Below are 25,241 nucleotides of genomic sequence, written 5' to 3'. Positions count from 1 at the left end.
CACACACACACACAGACACACACGCACACACAGATATACAGACAATATAGACAACAATCAGATATTCACAGCAGAAGAAGACAGACAGCACACAATTTTTACATAACCCTTAACACAAACATTCAAAGAAGAGGCCAGCGCACGCATGCAACAGAGGGAATAAAATGCATAATACAAAAGGATTCATACACACAGAGAAAGCTTTTGCAGCACAGGAAAGATCAATATGAAGCATGCTGCAAAGGCAGGTGCCAGGTCTTCTGGCAGGAGAGGGAGAGGGGGTAGGGGGAAAGCTACAGCTACAAGCCACCCCTCCCAAACACAGACGCATTCTATTCCCGAGCAGCCATGACATCAGTGCTGCCAGTGGAAGCTAGGAGGTGGGACCAGTGTCTGCACCTGACATTCCTGTACCTGCAACACCTCTGCTTAGTCCAGAAGTGGGCACCAGCAGTGGAATCATCGTCTCCTCCACCCCAAATTCAGCTCTCAGCGTGAGCCTCCCACTGCCAGAGGAGGGGCTGGAGCTGGAACCAGGGATGCTGAGCACGCTGGCTCAAGCAATTCTGGGGATTGAGGGGGAATCAGAGTTTGTGCTCCACACCCCTTAAGTTTCCCCTAGACCCAGGTCTCCTCCAGAAACCAACACCTCAGAGGAGGCTGAGGTTGTGAAGGCAATTTGCTCAGCTGAGGCAGCTCCTCCTGCTGTTCAGCCTCAGCCTGCTGAGAAGGGGGCAAAGGCAGGATCCTCACCCTCAACCCAGAAGTGGGGGAGTAGCGTAGTGTGGGATCATTTTGAGGTGGCAGATGATCCCAGGTTTGCCATCTGCCAGCATTGCCAAAGGCACATGAGCCATGGCAAGGATGTGAGACACTTCTTCACCATAGCGATGCTGCTGCATCTGAGGAGGCACCACCCGCTTGTCCTTGTTCCTGCTCAGCCTGGCACCAGTGCAAGTGTGCCAAAATGGAAGTCCCCCACTTGCTCCAAAGCCCCCTTCCCCACAAAAGCAGAGGCAGGCCACCCTGGACCAGTGGGGGAAAGGTGGACAGCAAGGGGGGTGCCTTCCCAAGGTGAGCAAGATCACCCAGAGCATTGGGGAGATGTTTGCTCTGGATAGCCAGACCTTCTCCCTAGTTGAGCGGCCAGGGTTCAGCTGATTCATAGCACTTCTGGCCCCATTTTACAAAGTGCCTGCATGCACCACCTTTAGCAGGATGGTGGTGCCCTCGCAGTATGAGGCATGCAGGGAGTACTTGAGGAGCTGTGCAAGGCAGGGTCGCAGGTAACCTTGCACTTCACCTCCAATATCTGGAGCAGCTGGGGTGGCGATCATGCCTACCTCTCCCTCATGGGGCACTGGTGTAATCAGTCAGGCCGTTGGTGCTGGATGAGTCCCACATGGCAAGGGAGATCATGGGGGCCATGAACCACATGGTGCAGGGGTGGCTTATTCATTGGGCAGGTCGAGCTTACCCATGGGTTCATGGTCACTGACAACAGGGCCACTATGGTGAAGGCTGTCCATGATGCCAACCTTTTTGGCATCTGCCGTGTGGCACACAGGCTGCACCTAATAGTGACAGATGCCTTGGAGGGGGACAGGGCTGCCAGTGATGGCACCATCACTACCATCCAGCTGATTGTGAAATGCAGGAAGGTGGCAGGCTCCTTTCACCTCAGCGTCAAGGCAGGCAAGAGGCTGCAGGAAAAACAGGCAGAGCTGAGCATCCCGTGGCACAGAATCATACAGGATGTGGAGACTCAGTGGAACTCCACATACCTTATGCTTGAAAGGTTGGTGGAGCAACAGAAGGACATCCATGAGATGGCCTTTCTTGGGGAGATTGGGATCAGTGCCATCCTGAACAGAGATGAGTGGTGTACCATCTCCCAGATCTTGGTGGTCCTCAAGCCCTTCCTCGAGGCCACCAAGACCCTTAGCGCTGGCAATGCCCTCCTCAGCCAGGTGATCCCCCTAGTGAGGGAACTGGAGAACCAAATTGAGAAGTTCCAGGAGATCAGTGTTCCTGGATGGGGCAGGCCGCTGTCACCAGACATGGAGGCAATGATGAGGCAGCTGAAGGAGGGCAACAGGAGATGGCTGGATCCCTTGTGGTCCAGTACAGTCCACATGATGCTGGGCACGTGCAACCTGAGGGTGAAGGGGAGCATGTGCACTGGCAGCCCCAAAACCCTTGATCATTGGACGCAGGTGCTGGTGAATGAAGTCAGGGAGCCCAAAGTGCAGAGGCAAGGAGATGTGGAAGAGGGAGATCCACTTTCCTGTGCCAGCATTCCCAGCACCAGCACCAACCAGCACCAACCAGTCTTTTCCATGCCAGCCAGTGCCAATGTGGGCCATGGGCATGGCTTCAATGCTGGGGTCCAAACGCACCAGACCCAAGCCTCAGGCAACTAGCACCGAGGCTTTGGTGGCTATGTATCTCACTGAGGATGTGGAGCCACTGGACTGTGGCCCCTTGGCCTACTGGGCAAACTGCAGGCAGATGTGGCAGGATCTGCCCACAGTTGCCCGGCAGCACCTGTCCTGTCCACTGACCAGTGTTCCCAGCGAGAGGGTATTCAGGATTGCTGGGGATGTTTTGACACCCCACCGCACCTGCTTGGATCCTACATTGGTGGAGCAGCTGGTGTTCCTAAAGGTGAACCTCTCGCTGCTGGGGTTCCCCAAGCTCCACCTGCAGACAGACTGAGTGCCACCCTCCTCACTCTGTCTGCACCAATTTCCTTTTTGACATTTTTAAAAGTTGAGTAATGCCCCGCTCTCAGTTGGAGGGGACACTAACTGCAACACCAGCCAGCAGGAGAAGAACATGTCCCTGCTGAGCTCATTCCCCTGCCAGAATGAATTTGGAGGTATGGGATTGGGGCTATGGGGAAGGAGGAGGCCCCAGGTCCTGGGCATGACCACTAAAACTGCACCCTGCCAGGGTAGGGAGGCCTGGTGGGACTGCTGGTGGCGTGGCAGCCCCGTAAATGCCAGGACCAATGATCCCCTGGTGAAAGGTGGGTAGGAGGCGTCATAACCTCCAGCTAATGCACATATGCACAAATTCTTGGCTGGGGAACATCTTTGACAGGCCTGCTGCTTGCTGGTTGCAGTGTAGTTATGAGGCTCCCAGTGAGCTCAGCTTATCTGCCCAGGATGCCAGCTTTTGGGTTGAAAACCTCTTTGTCAAGCTGAGGAAGTGCCTGCACTTGGTCCTGGATGGAAGGAATAGTAAAGAAGCCAGAGGCTGGCCTGGCCCGCAATGCAAGTAAGAAAGCCAGTACAGTTCATAGGCCTAGCTCTGAAAAGTGGTTTGCTTTGTAATTTTTTCCTTCTCAGAATCAGGCCTGAGAGACTGGAGGCAGAGTGTTTTTTTGGTAGGGAATGTGCCCCCACAGGTAGTTGGGTTTTGTTGTCTTTGATAGATTCTGGTGTGCAGTTTGTGGGGTTACTAGAGATAGTTGGCAGGTTTTGTGTTTTGAGCTGTAGGAAGTTGGCTTCAGTTCTGGTGATGAGGTTAGGTTCTTGTTTGAATGTACTTTTCAGAGCTGGGCCTGCACTTCATCAGCCCCTAGGTAGTAGGTACAGAAACTCATGGACTCAATATACACAGTGGAATTCTGGCGCATTGTGACCTGCTGGACATCTGACACCCCAGGCATCTCTGCACTCTTACCTGTGCTGCTACATCCCCTTTTGTCCCCTACCCCCAAGCCCAGCCTTTCCCTCACCCCCTGATGCCTCCATTTCCATTTTCCCTGACTGGCTTTCTTGACTGCATTGTGTGCCAGGACAGCCTCTGGCTTCTTTACTATTCCTTCCATCCAAGACCAACTGCAGGTACTTCCTCAGCCTGACAAAGAGGTTTTCAACCCTAAAGCTTCCAAAGATAAATTTTTTTAAGTACTCCTTTTTTTTTTCATAATACATATATAGACATAAAAACACAAGATAAGCCATCACACACCATGAGCAACATCATATATCCAACTCAGTACAACATCTTCTTACTGTTAATTCCTTTATAAAAAGAAAGGCTCTGTGACAGTTCCGTTTGGGTACCTTTGATGCTGCTGCTGGTGCTACTGGTGTTGAGTCAGTTAACTTATTTTACCTGTTGTCACATAAAGTGGAGGACTAGGTGTGAGGCTGTAAGGGAGGAGGAGGCCTCACAGCCGTGTTGTGCAGAGGCCCTAGCGACAGGAAAGGTCCACCTTAACACACACAATGTCACCCACCCACATCACAAGTTTTACCTGTTAGCAGCTTGAGGTGCAGGGACCTGGATGACAGACACCCCCAGCGAGATGCACACAGCTGGCAGGCTTTGTGGCCTAGCAGGGCACAGCACCCAGGCCTGCACTAGATTTCACCCCCTTGTGCCCCAAGACAGACGCAGTTGCCCAAGCACCCACCCACATGAGGTTTTGCCTGTCAGCAGCTTGGGGTGCAGTTCCCCCCAAGCCCCTGCACCGATCTTCTCGAAGCTTGGCAGGCTTCATACTCTTAGCAGAGGATACCATCCCTGCTAGTTGCTCCAAAATTGGAGCTAAAACAACAAAGTTACAGATATTTCATTGATCCCCCATTATAGCCTATAGCCAGATCTCTGAAGCGGCTCCGAAGCTTTGGAGTCACTTTAGCCAGATTGAAATGGCAAACCTTTCTGGAGCTGCGGATCAGATCGTGGCCATCCAAAGTGGCTGGATCTGAAGCTGGATCAGATCACTGCTGACTCGCATAGGCCTACTGTTCTTGGTCCTTTTCAGCCCAAGTGGTTGTTGCACCCATTCTTGCCCAGCTCCCAGTTCTTGTACTTGTGCCCAGCTGCCAGGTTGTAGAAGAGTGAAAGTAAGAGTGCACTCTATTCCACCTGTTGAAGCTCAATTGCTGTGCACAATGGATTGCAAAATCTATGGAGCTGAAGGGAAGGCAGATATGACGGAACCTGAGCACATAGATTATTGATGACGGTTGACTCAGGGAGTGGATTTCTTGGGTTCTGGTCCCTGTGTTGTGGTCTTTAGCCAATACCTATCTAATGTAAAATGAAGCTTTAAGCCAGTAGTGCTCTACTTCTGGCCCTTAGACTAGATCCAGCAGGTAGAGCCATGTCATCTGGTCTGTGGGGCTCCCCATAGGTCTAGACATTTTACATTGAGGGAGTGGTGGCATAGCTAGTTGTCCTCAGAGCTGCAGCAATTAATGCTGCTACCCCACCCCTGATGCCAAATTTCTAGACCCATGGGGAGCCTTGTGGTCTGTATGACATCGCCCTATTCATTGCACTGCACCAGCATGTGGGCACTCCATGTCTAGATCTGGCTTGCAGGGTGGGGCTGATACAGTGTAGCTGGATCTGGCATATGAGGGAGTCACACCTGCGCCCTGACCCTGCACTGAATCAAGCTTGCATACTGACCTAATGCAGGGGATCTGGCCCATGGGCCCACCGCATGTGGGGCTGGAGAGGTTGAGCACCGCTATTTGAATCTGTGTGAAATTTAGGGAGTAGAAACCAGAAACAAGAATTCCCTTCTCCCAGGGGAATGCCTGCCTCACTAGGCTACAGAGTCATGATCCCTCTTTCTTCTTTCTCTCTCTGGCCCCATGACTCCTCTGTGTGTGCCTTTCAAGCAGAACCCTCCAGGCATCAGTATAAAATGCTTCAATGTCTTGGCTTTGTGAAAGTTGGGGGTGGGTGGGGGGCAGAGGTGGGGGAAGGGGAAAAGGAGAAAGGGGTGATCTGTTTCTCTCAAGCAAAGCAATGGCAAAGAGACTGTCTGCAATGCTGCCACAGAGGCTACATACTATTACTGAGTGGTATTAATATAGGAAGGTACCAAAATAATACAACTACAGCAGCATGGATGGAAGATGTTGAAACTACAGACAGCTATTCTGTTTACCAGGTCCCATTTTAGTGCAAGTGAAAGCATAATAAACCCTAAGCAGAGTGAATTAGCCCAAATTTTGATCATTAACAAAAGATTTTTTTTGAAAAGGAATCCATAACATAATGGCAGTCAATATGTGCAGATTTTTTTAAACCTCCTTACCATCTCTGCTACATAGCATTTAGGATTTGAGAAGATTGTAGCTTTCTCTCTTCTACTGCACATCAGCAACAGAACTGAACCTCTAGCTTCCAGCTGAACCTGCAATTTTGCTGATGGCATGAGGCAGACTAGAATGAGATTCACTTTCCTGTGATGGTTCTGTGGACCAAACAGCAGAAATTGCTTCCTCTCCCTCTGTTCATTTTTTCCATTATAGCCAAAGGATGCGACTCAGATGCACAAAGTTACAACTATGTTGAGCAAGTGCTGATATTTCTTCCCTTATTATCAAATTTACGGTAAAAGAAAAAAAAACTAAACACACCTCTGTCAGGGGAGAGCGCTAAGATACTACAATTACTGGGTACCTTTAACAGATTTTATTAATAAAAAAAAAATCAGTTGGAATACAGCATAATAGGAAACAATAGCTGTATCCACTGGAAAATGAAGTCTTACAATATATAATAAAACATCTTCCCTCCCCTCATTTAAACAATTTTAAAAATACTATTATCACAATTATTGTTAAATCTAATTAAATTAACAGTCCTTTCAGGTTCCCATTATATAAGAATGAACATTAAATACTGGCTTAAATATGACATCAGGAAAACAGTAGTACAGATAAGGTTACAAGCATTTGGAACCTCATGAAACGGTGTATGAACAAATAGTAACAAATAGTCACAAATAGTAACAAATTAAACAAATGTCCTACATAGAAATCATTACAGCAGATGATCATGGCCACTCCTGTACCTTACAAATAAAGTACTTCTCCCTGTGAAGTCATGCATTACCTAGATGGTCTGGAGCAGAGCTGTGCAAATGCAGCTGATGGTGATTTTGTAAACTGTTTCCTGAGGAAGTTGAGCCACTGTAATTTGCTCCAATGAAGCAATGCTGACTTACATAAGCAGAGGAGCTGGGCTCTGTGGTTTAGTCATTCCTGCTGAGAATAACAGCAAATAAATCAGCTCCAAAATGCAGTAAAATCCATGTGAGGAAACAAAAGGAAATAGTGGGAAGGGTGGTAGCAGCATCTAGGCAAATAGTAAGGGCCGTATGGAAAAATTCAAACCTTGCTGCAGAGAAGCAAAGAGAATTTCACCAGTTTTGTTTTGTGCTATGTCTCAACAGTAATTTGCACTTCGAGCCTCTTTTCTCTCTTTCACTTTCCAAAACTCCTATAATGCTGTTAATTGGAACTACACAGAATAATCAGTAGTAATAATAACAATAATCATCATCATTGATTATTGCTATTAATAGAGATGATCATAATAATGATAATAGGTCACATTTTCCCCACTCTCAACAACTTGCATAGTTCTACTTAATATTTTATTTATTCATTCATTTCCTATGTAAAAAACACTAATTGTATCACTCGGTACTTTGGAGGTCTCTTATACATTGCCCCGTTTTCCTTACACATGAGACTACAAAAAAGAAAAAGAAATAGATTCAGTGATCAGTACGCTTGTTCTTGTAAACAATGCTTTTGCAAGTAGATAGGAAGAAATTGCTCTCGCCTGCAAATAGATAGGGATTGAGTCTCTACTCAGTTACACCAGTTTTAGGTTAGTATTACTCTAGCATACTGTAATGAGGCATCAGGTCCATAGTACAAATAATACTCTCCAGACTACAATGTATGTCTCTGTGCAATTTCTGACCAATAAATATATATATTATCTGTCCTCTGTCCCTTTGGAAAGGCAACTTGCTTCCAAGTTTAAAGTGTATAACACTGTTTCCTCTTATCTTTTTAAGGACAGAAAAAAAAGACAGTAGACATAGAAAATGGATTGAGATTTCATAGAATGGATGGGACACCATGAGTCACGTTTGTATAAAACTGGTATAGACAAATGAAAATCAGGGCTAATGCATATATAAAGTTGAAAGGAGTGGCCAATATGATTTTTTAAAGAGCCACATACTGTAATTGAAAAGGTAGTACTGTTCCACTGCTTTCTCTCATTAGTCCACACATCTATCATTCAGAGCTCTGTCTACAGGACCTGCCATCATATTTTCTTTTGTAGTGTCAGAGAGAGAGAAACACACACACACAATGCAGCTGACTGATTTCAAATGGTTGTTTTACAATGGTCTGATTAGATGGTGAGATGTCAAAGTGGTGCAGAAAAGGAGACTTAAACATTCAAAAAGACTTAAAAATATGCAGGGTGTAGGAATACTCTTTTGAATATTAACTATTCCATGATAATTCCTGTATCACTGCTCATCAGCAACATGTGATCGTCTCATATTTTCCATGTCTTTTAATAATTAGTTGAGGTTTTGGTTCAGAGACCTCATCCCAATTATTTTTGGGAGCTTCTGTAGCTTGGATGCTTAAGATGAGATATAGGATTAATAGTGTGGGAAAGATGTAGGCAGATGAGAAGAAAGGAACAGAGAATCATGATGTTATATGCCACCCTCTACTGAATCAGTAGCAGAGTGGCATCATCATTGCTCCAGTGAAGACAGCACAAGATCTTACCTTCCCTGAGGGAGTCACATGATTAAGGGTATATGATTGGTTTCCCTTTAACTATCAGCCCAATCAAATAATCTGTAGATAAGAGTCAGAAATAACATAATCAACTAAAGAAACATTCCAAAGGAAAGCTGATGATCTGGAATACTTTACATCCCAAGTGTTTAGTTTTTGTTTCTCTTCCTCAATTTCATGGCACAGTCCTACACTCCTCAAAGATGTTAAGAGAAGCCTAAAATATTCGGGGAGCTAACGTATTCCAGAGGGCAACAGGGTGCAACAATGTGTTGACACAATAGCTCCCTCTACATGTTACAGATATTGCATAATTAACTGGTTAATTGTACAATTACCTTTGAGACCAGCTATACCTGCAAAGTAGCTATCCTGGCATGAAAGTTCCAATCAGTTATGAAGTTAGACCTCAAAAGTGTGTACTAACTTTATAGCTAGTTGCTACTGAGGTTCAATTTGCACATAAAACAGGGTCCCAACTGCAGTGGTGCACCATGCCTAGCCAGGGCTGCATGTCCCACAGCTGAGGGACTCTCAGTCCCAGCAGCTGCTGACTCTGGATCTTGGCAGCACAGGGACCCAGAGTCCCGCAGCTGTGACCCAGATGGGCTGGGTGGATTGCAGCTGCTGTGATCTCCTAGTTTTGGGGGTGCATGAATGTCCCATGGCTAAGAGCTCCTCAACTAAGGGGGCATCCAGCCACAGGAACTTGTTTCTTGCCAGTGCAGGGAAGCCTGGGATTGGGCTCCCCCTGCATTAGCAATAAGGCGCTATCAGATCTAATGCACGATCCCACAATCATGCCTCCTGCCTTGCGTATGTTTTATGGCAGGATTTGTGTGGATTGTGCATTACATCCCATCATACCTCTACCCGCACATGTAGAAGGGCAATGTTATAAACACTGAAGTACCACAGCACAGTGGCTCTTCCAGAGGATGACATTTTAAAAGGTTCACTTTCTCCTTGTCCCCAAGGAAACAAGGGGGCCTATTCTGTGGCATGCAAAGCAGCTCTTAACCTGGCTTACCTAGCTAGTTAAACCAGACTTCAATTGTTTGCTTTGCTTGTGTGGTATAAATAGGCCAGACTGTATCAGCGAGTCAAGCTTTAAATTTCTTCCAATGCCTTATTCCATGAGATGCAAAGAAGCATTTTACTCACTTGCTTGTTAATTTGTATTATCTACCTCAGAACAAATAAGAGAGATTTTGTTTAACAATAATGGCAGAAGAGGACCCTATGGTAGACCATGTGAAACACATATCAATGCCCAATACTACTATTATTGCCACGCTACAAAGTACAGTAAAAAAAACACTAAGTTGCAAACACTAGCAATGCATAGCATAGCATAACTCTAATATTTTAGGATTAAAATGGAAATTTAAATGAAAAAATCATTTTCTTTAACAACCATCTCCACATCCCAATTATTTCAGACACCATCTTGTCTGCCTGGTGTATCCTGCTTCCAAGATTCTGCTCTCATTTTTTCAGGAGCATTTTCCCCTCAATTTTAAAGGTTTATTCTCCTCCTTTATTCTCCACTGTTGGCAGATGTGTTATCTGAAGGGACTGTTAGCTCCACCTTGTGATGGTGTTGCAATTATTACATATGGGCCCACACCAGCTATGTTTGAAAAAGAATAAGTAAGCTTTTTCTGTTCTTCTTGGCAGGCATTCATGGTTTGGTAATGGAGGAAAGCAGCACATTAAATGTACTCTGACAAAAGCCAGCATAAACTGCATGACAATGCAAAACTTTTCTAAGTTTCTGTGCTTTGCACTTGGAATCAAAGATACTTAGGTCCTAAGCACACAAGCTGTTGCAAAACATAAGAGCAAACCACCTCTGAACACAAGAACCCATTATGATCTACCTACTTGGAGAATCACAATGTATCTGCTTTAGCAAATAACCCCTTATAGTTGTTACACTGCTGTTTGTACAATAATGGCAATATTTACAAAAGTGTCCTGTAATTTTAATTGCCCAATTGTAGGCACCTTGGATCTGTTTTATGTAATGGATAAGAATGAACATCAACTGGAATTTTAGGTGAATGGCACCCTTAAAAAACAAATCTCTGGAAAGAAGTTTACATTGGAAACTCCCAAAACTGCAACATCATAAATCACTGGCCACTTCTGAAAACTTTAGCCTAAAGACAAGGACAATTAGCACCTTAGGAGGAAACCACCATTTATAAAAAAATCTGGGTGAAGTTCTAGGAAATGACTTGATACCAATTTCATTATATGCTATAGACGAAATAATTCAATTGCAAAATAGATTAGGGTGTAATACTTGCACAAAGTAACCAATGATTGTAGCTTGGGGTGCAGTTCCTTGTGTATTGATAGAACTTGGAAAGATTAATCACACCAAGTAACTATATACATGCACTGTAGTGATATGCAATCCTCCTGTATGGTGGATGAGGATTCATTAGAGGTGATGGTTTTTGCTGCCTGCATTCCTTTTTTCAAACTTCTGTTTCAGCTCTGACACTAGGGCATTGTGGGCACTGCTGTGACCCTTCTTTTTCAATTGCTTGTTTATAAACGTGGGAGTCAGGGAACCTGATACTGTGGGCACGCTCCATTCAGTGCTGTTCTTCTTAGGTGCTAGAAGTGGGATTGGCGGTGGGGGTGGGCTTGGGGCACTAGGCAGTAGAGAAGGAATTTGGATGTTATTGTTGCTGTTTTCATTCTTCAGGCTATTTGTGTCTTCTTCAATGGCAAACTTCTCTGCAATGATGCTGGGCCTTTTGAATTTCAGCCACTCCATCCTAACCGCCCTAGTCTGATGCGTCTGTCTCTTTCTTATGATCCGTCTTACCGGCATGATTTTGTTGGACCTCTTATTGCGCCAGAACATGACAGTAGAGATTATGATTGTGATCATCACCATTATGCCCATGACACCAGCTAGCACTCCTAAGGCTTTCATGGGGTTATCTTTAGTTTGCATCAAAAAGGCTGCCATAGGCCCTTTGTGAAGAGTCTGTAAAAGAGTACAAAGAGAATGTGATTTTACTCTATGGGACCAACAGTGATTTTGTAATTACAATTGTCCAAAATATATACCAACAAGGGTTGGCCAACAGAAGCTCACTTTAAAAAATAATTAAATGATTCAATTATTTTATATTTGAATTTGAGTCATTTTGATTTAATACCAACTGTACAGGAAAAAAAAATCCCTAGAATACTGTGTTGTTGTGCTTGGACACTGAAGCATAGAGTTGTTACTGAAATATTTGAGGATATTCCTATATAGCACTGTAACATATATTTATTTAGCATGAGCATGAAAAGGATTAACTTTAAGATTTGCAGTGGAATTGTTACACTCTATTTTAGAAGTAATTCCAAAGTATAATGCAGTTGAATTTTGCTGGTGGGAAATGATCTTTTGAGAAGAACTTCAGGTTTACAGATCATTTGAGTTATTGAATATGGCATTACAGATATTTTGAGGCAGCTTTTAAAAAAATATTGCCACATGCAAAATAAACATCTAACGGACAGGCCTATGTTATGTTTTGTTTCATAGTACTCTTTTACAGACGTAACAAAACTCTTTGAGGTAGGGGATCTGAATAGACAAAAAGATCTATTTTGGGGGGGGGTTGTTTTTTTTTTTAAAAGATAACATACTCTACATGTGGCATATTAAGGACAAATGAATTAACAGTTCATTTTGCAGCTTAGCATATTGAGCTCCTTGGAGGTCCCCGTATAATTTTTCTGATTTTCCCCTGTGGATGCAGTCTGGATCTTTTCAGATTTTTCCAGTATATGATGGTAGAGATCACCATTGTTACAGAAATGGTGGATAGGACGCCACTCATGAAAATCCCAAATATTGTCCATGGATGCTGCTTGAGGCCTAAAATATAGGATTTTACCCTTGACTTCATCTGGAAATGTCAAAAATAAGAGAACTGGTCAACTCATACACCTTTATATTCCAAAAAGGCTGGGGTACTATGGAGGCACGTGATAGCACAAACGTGTAAAAGGAGGAGCATTTTCATTAGGCAAGGGAGATAAAGGAGTATGTAATAAAGTAAAACTAAAACTGGAAACCAGAATGAATAACAAATGAGACATCCTACTGTAGGGGCTAGGTATAAATGACATTATTCATGACATTAGTAATCAAGAAATAATTAATATTAGTCCCTGCATGCCATGAAAAAAAATCTATGGTGAGATTAGCAACTGAGGAATGTTTATTTATAAATCTTCTCTCACCTGGATCATGCATGGTTGGGAAAGGCTATCTAAATTTAGTTTTTGGAATCACTGTAATAGAGAGTAGTTATTAGAATGTGGCCTGCAGGACAGTGAGGTTGCTCAATGGGGACTCATTTGTTATAAGGCATAATGAAGTGTGGGGATGCTCTCTTCTGTTACCATGGTGTGCTTCACATTCACACACCCCAAGCATCATTATCCAAGACCAGTATTCTCACAACCTGAATGTGTCCTAGTGGCTGAGAAAATTGGCAAAGGAATGGCATCAAAGTGTTGTCACGCCTCCTTCTATAACGGTCAAAATTCATCACGATAAACAAGGCACCACATCCAGTGTTTACATCATTAAAATGGAGATACGTCTGAGCTAGCACCCTAGATATAAACACCCTAAAACTGCAGTTTGGATTGTGGTCTAAGCTTTGCTAATCCGGTCCATCTCTGTATTCACTGAATGCTATGCACTTAACTCCACTCAGTTGAGAAAACTTCTACACCTCTCCAGTTACTTAACTGTATGTGAAAGTCTGATGAATTAAATGTCAGATAAAACCTTGGGAAGAAGTACATGTCTTGAAATGAGTCCATTTATTATGAGTGTTTGTCAAAATCTATTTTGTGGCATGGCACTGAAGGCTGGATAGTGTAAGACCAACAAAGGGTGAAAAATTACATATATTTTAGAAGGTGCTATATTTGACTAGCTACATTGAATGAAAGTCATGAATAAATAGGATCAGACACCACCACGCTCTTTCTGGTTTGTCAGAGCAGAGATGTTTCAATGGAGCACAACTTGAAGATGTAATAGCAGTACAACCCTGGGATCAGATTGGAAGCATCACCACTTTGCTTCTTTAAACTCTCTCCTAGCTCACTGACCAGTGAGCTTGTTCCAAGCATTTAGAGTCAGTTGCTTTATGCCAAAACTAATAACTTCAGTGTCTTAATCAGAATCAGCCTATACTGGAAAATACTTTATTTACCAGGTATTTGTTAGAAATGTTATATGGCTTAAATTTGTATATGCATATCAGACTATGATTTTTTTCTAATTATTCAAAAAGAATAGTCATTGTGTCACCTTGTGTAGGGAAAAATGCACCTTTTGTAAATGAGATGACATTCATAAAATCCACTGCAATGGAACCATCTCAGATGATTTGTGTGCTCAGTGTTGTGTGTTTTTGTTGTACTACTTAGGTCAGGGGCATCAAATTTATATCCTCTCAGGCTGGAGCCAGCACTGAGTGTCCTGCATGCAACACAGGGGGTCAGTCTGGGGTGCATGCTGTATGCAGCATCCTGCTGGACCAGTCCTGCATGCTGGTTCTGGGACGGGTCCTGATTGGACATTGCTGAAGCCAAGATTCATGGTTGTTCTGGTAGGGCTTGCTGTGCCTGTGGCACATGGGATTGGCATGGAGTATTCACGCCCTACGGCTGGCGGGCTGGACCTGACGGCAGAAGGGTCCTGGGGCACAGGTTGCATGTAGTACCCCAGGCTGACCCCCAGACTGTTACCTTCAATGCTGGGTCCAGCCCATGCAGTGAGGGCATGTCTGGTGCTGGCCTTATATACTGTGTGCACAGAAAGCTCTGGGGCCTGCATGTGCAGAGTGCAACATAGAGGCTTGACCTGGTGCTGTGGGTGCTGCACAGAGAGTTGGTCTCTGGCCAATAGACAGGCCCAGCAATCATTATTTATGGAGCCAGATTGGGTCCTGGTCCCAGCATGAGTCAGTCGAGGGTACCTCTGATATCTTTTATTAGACTAACTGACTAGTTGGAGAAATATATCTTAGCAAAAAAACCCTTTGTCAGGTCGAGGAAGCATCTGCAGTTGGTGTTGTGTTTGCTTTTCTTGGATGAAATGAATAGTGAAGAAGCCAGAGGCTGCTATGCATGCAAGAAAGCCAGTCAGTGAAAGTGTAAATTGAGGTGTCAGGGGGTGAGGGACAGGCTGGGGGTGGGGGGGGGGGGGGGGCGGGGAGAGGAGGATGTGGCAGGTAAAAGTGGAGAGGTACCTGGGGAGTCAGATGTCAGGCAGGTTATAGTGTGTCATAAATCCAGTGTCCATGTGGAATCCATGAGTTTCTGAATCTAGGAGGTTGATGAAGTGAAGTTCATATGCTCATCTGTGAAAAGTGGTTTTTAAATTTAAACAAGCACTGAACGTCGCTAACCTCATCACCAGAAGAAAGCTTCCTACAGCCCAAAACACACCGAATGGATCCAGACCATACCATGACAAGAAATGCAAAACCTGCCAACATATCTCCAGTATCCCCACAAAACTACACCCCACAGCAGAACCATTACCACTCCTGGATCTTACAGCTGCAGCTCCAGAATTTATATATCTCATCCAAAGCACCAAATGCCCTGATGGAAAATACTTAGGGTACATCAAGCAACAACTGCTCACCAGAATGAATGAACAACAGAAATCTATTACAGACAAGAATACCCAACTACCTGTCAGGGCATATTTCCTACAAGAAAGCCACTCTGTCTCTAAGGCGTGATCCTCAAAGGGAATTTACAAACAACTTTTCATAGATGAGCCTATGAACTTCACTTTATCAAACTCCTAGATACAGAAACTCACGGACTCAAAATGGACATTGGATTTATGACACACTATAACCTGCCTGATAGCTGACTCCCCAGGTACCTCTCCACTTTTACCTGCCCCCCGTACCCCCCCGCCCCCGCAGTCTGTCCCTCACCACCTGACACCTCAATTTACATTTTCACTGACTGGCTTTCTTGCATGCATAGCAGCCTCTGGCTTCTTCACTATTTATTCCATCCAGGAAAAGCACACACAACACTGAGCTGAAATGCTTCCTCAGCCTGATGAAGGATTTTTTGCTACGATATATTTCTCCAAATATTCAGTTGGTCAAACAAAAGATATCAGAGGTACCCTCAGCTGATTCATGCTGGGGCTGGGACCCAATCTGGCCCCACGGATGATGACTGCTGGGCCTGTCTGTCGGCCAGACAGAGACCAACTCTCTGTGCAGCACCCACAGCCCCAGCTCTGAGAGTGGGGCATTCAATGGTTTAAAAAATAATAATAAAAGGAAATAGGTGTGGACAGAGTGAGGAGGGTGGCACACACTCCATCTGCACATGGAGCTTGGGGAAGCCCAGCAGCGTGAGATTCACCTTGAGGAACACCAGCTGCTCCACCAAACCAGGATCCAAGGAGGTGTGGTGGGGTGTCACAATGTCCCCAGCAATGCTGAACACCCTCTCCCATGGAACACTGGTTGGTGGACAGGATAGGTGTTTCTGGGCAACTGTGGCCAGATCCTGCCATATCTGGCTGTGGCTTGCCCAGTAGACCAAGGGGTCACAGAGCAGCGGCTCCACATCTTCAGTGAGAAAGGTAGCCACCAAGGCCTTGATGCTACCTGCCTGATGCTGGGATCTGGTGCCTCTGGACCCCAGCATGGAAGCCATGCCCTTGGCCCGCATTGGCAGCATGTGTGGTGGAGCAGAGTGGGTGGTGGATGGAGTGATGGCACGGGACAATGGTTCTCCCTCTTCCACATCCCACTGCCTCTGCTCTTCTGTCTCCTTGGCTGTTCACAAGCACCTCCCATCCAGTGACCCAGTGTTTTGCTGGTGCACACACTCCCCTTCACCTTCGGTTTGCACATGGCCTCCAGCACATGGACCATACTGGGCCACAATGGATCCAGCCATTTCTTGATGCCCTCCTTCAGCCACTTCACCAGTGCCTGCACCTCTGCTGAAAGCAGCTTGCCCAATCCAGGAACATTGATCCCCTGGAATTTCTCCATTTAGTACTGACGCTCCCTCACTATGGGAATCACCTGGCTAAGGAGGGCATTGTTAGTGCTGAGGCTCTCAGTGGCCTTGAGGAATGGCTTGAGGACCACCAAAATCTGGGAGAAGATAGCCCACTCAACTCTATTAAGGGGCTGTTGATCCCAATTTCCCCAAGCATGGCCATCGCATAGATGGCCTTCTGTTGCTCGTCCAGCATTTTGAGCATCAGGTATGAGGAATTCCATTGAGTCTCCACATCCTGCATGATTTTGTGCTGCAGGATGCTCAGCTCTGCCTGTTTGTCCTGCCGCATCTTGCCGCAATTGATGCTGCAGTGGAATTAGCCCGCCACCTTCCTGCATTTTGAAATGAGCTTAGTGGTTGTGATGGCACCCTCACTAGGAGCTCTGTATCTCTCCAAGGCATCCCTGACTATGAGGTAGAACTTGTGTGCTACACAGTGGATGCCAACAAAGTTGGCATCACAGACTGCCTTGACCATATTCACCCTGTTGTTGGTGACCATGAATCTGTGGGTGAGCTCGCCCTGCCCAATGAGCCATCCCTGTCCCATGTGGTTCATGGCCCCCATGATCCCCATTGCCATGCAGGACTCATCCATCACCTCAGCCTGAAGGAGAGCGCACCGACAGTCTAACTGATGGCACCAGTGCCCTGTGAGGGAGAAGTAGGCATGATCTCCACCCCAGCTGCTCCAGATGTCCGAGGTGAAGTGTAAGGCCACCTGTGGCCTGCCTTGCGCAGCACCTGCCTTGCACAGCTCCTCCCTCAAGTACTCCCTGCATGCCTCATACAGGAACAGCACCACTGTCCTGCTGAACATAGTGCATGTGGGCACGTGGTATGATGGGCCAATGGCACCATGAGCCAACTGAACCCTGGCCACTTAACAAAGGAGAAGGGCTGGCCATCCAAAGTTAGCATCTCCCCAGTGCTCTGGATGACCTGGCTCATCTTTGGAATGTGCCCCATTCTAGGTGAGGAGGAGCAAGGGCAAGGGGGCAGTGCCTCCTGAGATGCATCAGCATCCCTGTGGTGCTGAAGTGTTTCACCTCCTTGCCCCAGCTGGTCTTGCATTGGCAGTGCAAGCAGATGGCATATGTGGGATCATTTTCCACCTCAGAATGATCCCACATTACACTACCCCCTTGCTTCTGGGGTGCAGGTGTGGATCCTGCCTTATCCCCCTCCTCAGCAGGCAGAGGCACAACATCAGGGGAAGCTGAGCCACCTGCCCCACAATCTCCTCTGCATTGCCTTCCAGAGAAGGAGACCTGGCTCTAGGGGAACTTTGAGGGGTGTGGAGCAGAAACTCAAATTCCACCTCCTTCCCTGAATTTCCCTGGCTATGGCACTGAGTTCCCCTGGTTTCAGATCCAGCTCCTCCTCTGGCACTGTGAGGCTTAAGCTGGGAACTGAAATTGGGGTGAAGGAGACTATCATGCTGGTGCTTGTCATGCTGGTGGTGCTGTGGATTATTATTGCTGGTTAGTGGAGGTGGGGCAGGTGCAGACACTGCTCCAACATCTTTGCTCCCACTAGCAGCAGAAGCCTCATGGCTGCTAGGGAGGAGGGTACATCTATGTTTGGTGGGGGAGAGGAGCTTGCAGCTCTCCATCTGGCCCCACTGCCTGCCCTGCCAGAAGACCGGGTGCCTGCCTTTCCAGCACTCTTCATGTTTGGTGTGCTGAAAAATGTGCACAGTGCACAGTGTGATTTCCTGCACAGTGATGAGACACTGCCAGGCAAAACACAGGTTTCTTTTTGTTTGGGGTGAAAAAGCCCAAGAAGAATAAATAAGAGGATTTTTGGGGAAGAAATATTTGAAAGGGATTAACAATAGGGATGGTAGGCAAGGGTAAGTGGGAAAGGATTGGCTAATGGCTGGCTACAACTTGGTAGCAACAAACTACCTACTGTTACCAGCCTGGACCCTTCAGATCCTGTGCTTTGCTGCTCGTGTTGCAAGTGACAGATCTCACAAAAGGCAGAGAGGAGTTCACAAACAGCCTTATATGTTCTTTCTCCATCCCTCCCCCAGAGCCCTGGGACTGGAAGGGCCCTCAGGGACAGATCGCAGACACTGGCCAGCTACAGATGCCAATATCAGAGCAGTCCTTCCCCACCTCTTCTGAGTTTCTGTGTCCCCACAAGCCTGCCTCTGAAACATTCCAAAACATTCTGAAACGTTTTGAATGGTTCTGTTTCATTTTGGAGATGTTTTGGAGTCTTCCATTTTGATTTTGATTCAGTGTTTTGAGCACTGAAACAGGCCAAAACATCTCCAAAATGAAACGGCTGCTGAAGTTTTGCACAGCTGTAATAGTTATTACCTCTTAGATATGAAACACTCTCAAATTATTATATTATTTAGGTTTTTTTTAATGTTTTGCATATCAATATAGAAAATAGGGATGAAAACATTGATTTGTGGGGCTAGGAAGTGAGGTTTCTTGCTGATTTCTTCTGATGTCTGGGGTTTCCTTGCCTTCCTCAGAAGCATTTGGGATGGCACATAGCCAAGGCTGGGGATTTTGACTGGGTTGTGCTCATGCTTCTATTGGGATTTAGAAAACCCAGAGGGCCCTGACTTTCTTCTCCACTCATGGTCAGATAGATTGCAACATCCATGGTCAGACTGGCATGGACAGTGGAAATTTTTGCTTTCCTTTGTAGTGGACGCATAGTCCTCTTCCTTGGATCTCCCAAATATATTTTAACAAACTAGTTCCTGTCCATGCAGTGGTGCAGTGGCAGAACATTGGAAGTACTCTGATTTCCCTTCTCTGTGGCAAGGTAAAGGTGTTTTAATGCTTTGGGCATTATGCCTATTAGTTGTGTGTGAGGGTTTGTTCCTGAGGCTTTTAATAACTGGTTCGACAGACACTTATGTAGGATAGTTTAGACAGGGATGGTCCTGTTTTGAAAAGGGGCTTGGACTAGATAGTGACCTCCTGAGGTCCCTTCCAGCCCTACTTTTCTGTGATTCTATTTGAATGCACATACCTTATGTGCTGATGATTCTTGTGCTATCCAAATAGTCTGCAGAGTGACATAGATTTTATGGCTGCAAAATCCTCTACAATTAAGACCCAGATGTATACAGGCATTTAAGTCCCTAGTTATCACTGATTTTGGTGAGAGTTAGGTGGCACTAGAGTCCATCTAAATGGGCTCAGTTGCCAATGCATGCCTTTGAAGCTGCTTTCACAAGCTTTACTTCCGAGCTCAATATAAATGCTAAGTAGAAAGGGTGCTCTTCAGCAGGACTTATTTGAATAGTTACATTGTCTGAAAATTGTGAATAAATGTTTCAAGGGGCATATATGAAAACTGAGTATGGTAAGGGCATACTTCTGCAATGAATATAACTACTAGGGGTATGGTTAAGTGGGCCCTATGCGATTTGGATTCAGACTGAATCAAGGACAGTGATTCAATTTGCTGATTTGGATCACTGTCCCTGATTCGATTTGGCCGAATCCGAATCTGAAGATTCGATGCGGATTCAGAGAATCAGCAATTTGGACATAGACACAGCTTTAAATGTTTTTTCTACATACCTTGAGGTAGCAGGCATGACTCGTGATCGCTGCGATACTGGGGTGCATGGAACATCCCACAGGAGTGCGTGGGAGCCCTCCATGTGCTTGGCGGCAAACCCAGAAGGGGACCAGAAGTAATTCTGGTCCCCTTCTGGGTCTGCCGGCAAGCATGCTGGGGGCCCCCTCCACACCCTCCCAGCTCAGCAATCGGTCACAGAGGGACCCCAGCTCCTGCCCAGACCCAGGAGGCACTAGTCACTGAGCCGGGAGGGTGCGGGGGGAACCCCCCTATGTGATCCCTGGTGGACCCAGAAGTGAAGCAAAAGTACTTCTGGTCCACCTCTGGGTCTGCTGCTGAGCACGCTGGGGAGCCCCCTCTGCTTCTGTGGGACACTCCATGCATCTCAGCATTGCAGCGTTCATGAGCCCCTGCTACCCAAAGGTATGTAGGAAAAACATTTAAAGCTGTCTCTATGTCAGAATCTAAGAAGCTTTCTGAGTCTCTCCGAATTGATTTGGAGGGTTTCAATTCGATTCAGAGAGTTTCAAGGATCCTCTGATTCGATTCAAATTAGGAGATTCGGCCACTGAATCGGGCTGAGTCTCCACAGAATCAAATCAGGGACTGAAGCTTCGCACAGCCCTAATAACTACCTTTTCCTCTCCTTTCCCACAGCTAAGACTTCAAAGAGCAGGAGTGAACTAGATCATGTTAATATGACTACTTGCATAGTGAAATGTTGACTAATTTTCTTAATTCCCCCATATCCTGTTTAGCACCAGATAGCCACACTCCTACTCTTTCATCTGGCCTTTCATATTTTATGTGACCATATATATACTTCTTAGTTTGTGTAGAGTATTGTTTAAAATGCACTACATCTTTGTACCCAGGGGTTGGGTATGATGTGGATGTCTGCAAGTTTATGGGCAACTCAGACTTTTTTCCCCCAAGGAGCAGCGGTCTCATTTTATGTTAGGTCTTTCTGGGGCATAATGCGTGTTGTTAAATCACACAAGTTACCATCTGAATCACCATTGCAAGCTGCTTTCCTCTGACTGTGTTGTCACACATTCACGCAAGGGAACAGCATAAACACTTGGAAAGTAATAACTGGTCTCTAAGATAGTGGATAAAACTCTTTGGTGTCCCTCACCTATCTTAACACTCTTGGAAGTGGACTCTGAAATGGGGAGAATGTTCAATTTAGTTTATCATTTTTATCTCAGTTTGTATATAAAATAAAAGATTTAGGCTGAAGGTTTCAAATATGAGTTCCTAAAATGAGGCATATTTAGAGGTAGGTCTAAATAAATGGCCTAACCTTTTAATTGCTCAAAAGATAGCACTAACTTTACATGCCTTAGCATGCATAAGCCTCAATCCTATGTGTCAGGGTACCTCCATATCCTTGTAGAACCCCCTGGGACAATAATGGGTGGCACAAGTGTCCAACAATGGAACAGCTGAAAAGATATGGGGCACAGGTGCCTAGTTTTAAACAGCTATGTTTGAAAAACTTGACTCTGGGGAATACATTTTAAACAGGGCATTTGAACATAAAGAAAATAGTGGTTTCTACAGCATCTGTTTCTTATTCTGTTCAGCAAGGATAGGAGATTAAAAAAAGTGTCAGGAGCAATCAATACTAATTTCCATAAAAACAGACTCTGTTAAATTAAACAGCCTCTGGAAAATTTTATCTCTGTATTATTCCAGGAGTAAAAGGTCTTTTTGATGTATTATACTGCTGAACTTAGCTGCCAGGCTTCTATCTCGAAGGGTACAGTCTTGCACTAATTGTAATAGTAAATGTTAATCAGAAAAATATGCCTCCTTAATTACTCAGTGTGATTAACACTGCAGGAAACCTCTAGTTATGCTGTCAAAAAGCCCTTTATCCATAAGTACTAATAAAAAAAACACCCAACATGCAGCCTTATAACTAAAAGATATAGTGCACTTAGAGTGAACAAAGAAAAGATGATGAACGCAAAAACATAGGCTTTAAGTGACTATGTACCCATAAGCTTTAGAAAAGACTGTTTCCCTTCATGTACTGTTGGTTAAGATTGTGTTGTATTGGAATAGATTTTTACACTATGTCAACATCTTCCACAGGATATGAGTGAAAGCAAAAGGGTTGTGGATAAGATTGAATCTTCCAGGGACAGAAAAGTGATTAAAAACATTGGCCATAAATAGATTTTGAGAACTCTCTCTTTCATCACAACCCATGAAAAAGATTTTTGACCCGGAGACTGAATATCCCTCAGAGGTAAGGTGGAACTGGGATCATATTTTTAAAGTAATGATATAAAATGTGGTTGAGCACTGTGTAAAAATGTTTATGTAAGGTAACTATGTGGGATAAAATCTGCAGATCCTGTCCAGCTTGGCTAATTAGACAGTACAATATTCATAGAGTCATAGATTGTGAGGCTGAAAGGGAACCCAGAAGGTTATCGAGTCCAGCCCCCTGCATTGAGCAGGGAAGACAACTGGGGTCCGGTGACCCCAGCTAGGTGACTATCCAGTGTTCTCTTGAAGATTTCCAGGGTAGGTGATTGCACGCCCTCTGGAGGGAGCTTATTCCACAGTCTGGACACCCTAGCTGTGAAGAAGTTTTTCCTAATCTTGAGTCTGAAACGGTCTTCTAGGAGCTTGTGACCATTATGTCTATTTTTTCCCAACTGTTCTCCTCTTGGTGAATATCCCTTGATGTATGCGGGAAGGTGAAGGATGAGGAGTCTATTTCTCAAAGCAGGTTTATAGACAATCAAACAAGTGCATGTGTAAGTGCATGTGCAGGATTCAGAACTGCCTAGGGGAAGAGCCCTTGTTTTTCTAACTGCCTTCACCACCTCTTCTGCATCCACATACCTACCCTAGGGAGTACCAGGAGTGGAAAGAATACCAATTCTGTTCACCTATGGACTCTCTCTGGAGAGGGGAAAACTGGAGGCAGTACTCCCTCTTTCCCTTTCTAATGGAGGAACTAGCTAGGGGCCAGACTTCTCTTGAAGAAGGAAGGATGCAGGAAAGGGGCACTCCATTCTCTTATCCTTAGGAGCTGGGGCTACTTTTCAGCAAAACATTAGATTTTCCTGCTGTTCCCACTTTATAGTCCCAATGAGCCTTTAGATCAGCAGCCAGAGAACATGCAGACGAAGTAGGTTTTTGGGGAAGCAACTTCCCCAAGGGGACGGAGGGAGAAAGAGATGGGAACTTGTTCTCCACAAGCACTGGAAATAAACAGGTGAGAACTTGACTACTCATATTTTCATACGCTCCTTTTTTCTAATCCCTGCTCACCAGTGGTCTATGCTAATATCCAGGTAGACAGTCACCTCACTGAAGCCTGGTACTTAGCCAGTCCCCTCAGGGTGGTATCTCATCAACCATTCCTCAGGAGAGCAGGGAGAGCTGGAAGTGGCAGGCTCTTTCACTTCGCTTTTCTGCAGAAATCTAATGTCAAAGCTAAGCACTACCCAGCAGTGGTGAAATCTTCTCTGGTGATAGATATCCTCACAGTTGTGCACCTGTCTATGTGTAGCTTATGAACAGATATATAAAACCAAGATACAGCTGAGAGAGCTGTGATTCCTTGCAGTAGCTGCAGCATGGTATTTTTACCATCTATTTTGATTCATTAAAGGCATCCTTTCATTAATTACAACTATGTCCTACTTGGAAAAATCTGGTAATAGGTTATTATGACCTTATTTACCTGTTGGAATAAAGGATGCCCTTAATGAATAGTTGCCTCTAGCCTGTGGTGTGTGTTATGTAAAGCTACCATTGACTTAGAAATACTGCATGTTGGTCACTGAACCACTTCAGTGTTTCAGAAGCAAGTTCCTTTTAGAAGTTAAGGCTAAGACAAACTTTCTAAAGTGAGTGTGCTTATTTTATACCAGCAAAATCTCTTTTGGCTCATTCTGCTCCAAAAACTTAGGTCTGTGCACATGAACAGCGCGTGCCCCTGGCGGCTGTGGTGGCACAGCTGAGACAGTGGCAGTGGGAGTGTGGAGGCAACAGTGGAAGCCCAGCGGCAATGGCAGGAGCCCTGTGGCAGGGAGCAGGGAGTTCCCGCAGATGTCACCAGCACCGTCAGCAGCAGGGGTGGGATAGGAAGCACCGACCATGGGTCAGCGACCACCCGCAGGCACCATCGGCAGGGTCAGCAGCAGCCAGGGGCGATCAGGGACTGCCTGGAGGCACCGCCGACATTGTTGGTGGTGCCTTTCTGCAGGGGGTGCACCGCCACGCGCAGGGGGTGCATGTGGGTACATATACACCCCCTACACGTCGACCCTGCCTGTGCATACAAAAGAGCACTAGGGCATGCAAAAATGGTACTTGCATACTGAGAAAGATACCTAGATAAGCAGTTCCTACTGCAATTCCTTGGGACCAAATTATAACTCTTGTAGTATTTGGTATGAAAGCCCTATATCAAATTCACAGGCCAACCCCCTCTGGCTCTGACTTCTGTTCCCACTCTGCTCCTGGAGCTTGTGACCTCTGTGTTGGCTTGGGCTCACCATTAGCTCAACAGTCCTAAATAACATGCATCCACAACCACTCACCAGTAGTCACTGTGAAGTGTGAAAAAAGCAAGTGTTTTAAAGCTCCCTACCCTCTTGAGTATGCACGTGTTCTCTCTCATACACACTAGACTTGTGAAGATTACTGAAGCCAATGGACCATGATGCTGTCACAATGGAGAATGTAGCTAGTCAAAGTATTTGTTCCCTCCCTACACACCAGTCCTCTCCGAATACCACCTTCTCACCATTGAATAAAGACTTGATCCAGTTCCTTGTTGACTCTATTAATTGGCAATGTGGAATTTAGGAACCAGAATGAAATTTGTTCTCAGATGTACATAGTCAGAATAAGAATTAAGAAATGCATCCTTCTACTACCTTTATAACTCCTCCACTCAGGACTTATGAATCTATGGCTGTAGAATCTGGTTATACAACAGGG

General features: G+C 45.3%; 1 protein-coding gene across 5 annotated transcripts in view; it reads right to left on the bottom strand.

The window, feature by feature from the left end:
- Window positions 1-6,438: 6,438 nt before the first annotated feature.
- The window catches only part of CDHR1 (cadherin related family member 1), an 84,778-nt gene continuing 65,975 nt past the window's right edge, over window positions 6,439-25,241 (bottom strand). For 2 of the 5 annotated variants that reach the window (XM_006270177.3, XM_019497151.2), the window contains one exon: window positions 6,439-11,613. In XM_006270177.3, coding sequence (XP_006270239.1) covers window positions 11,056-11,613 — 558 coding nt within the window. In that variant the 3' untranslated portion in view covers window positions 6,439-11,055. The other 3 variants (XM_019497154.2, XR_009463020.1, XM_019497152.2) reach the window with 3 other exon arrangements.

This window comes from Alligator mississippiensis, chromosome 6, assembly GCF_030867095.1.
Source record: "Alligator mississippiensis isolate rAllMis1 chromosome 6, rAllMis1, whole genome shotgun sequence".
Classification (NCBI taxonomy): Eukaryota; Metazoa; Chordata; order Crocodylia; family Alligatoridae; genus Alligator; species Alligator mississippiensis.
Note: the sequence above shows the minus strand (reverse complement) of the source record. Positions and strands in the feature narration are given on the sequence as shown.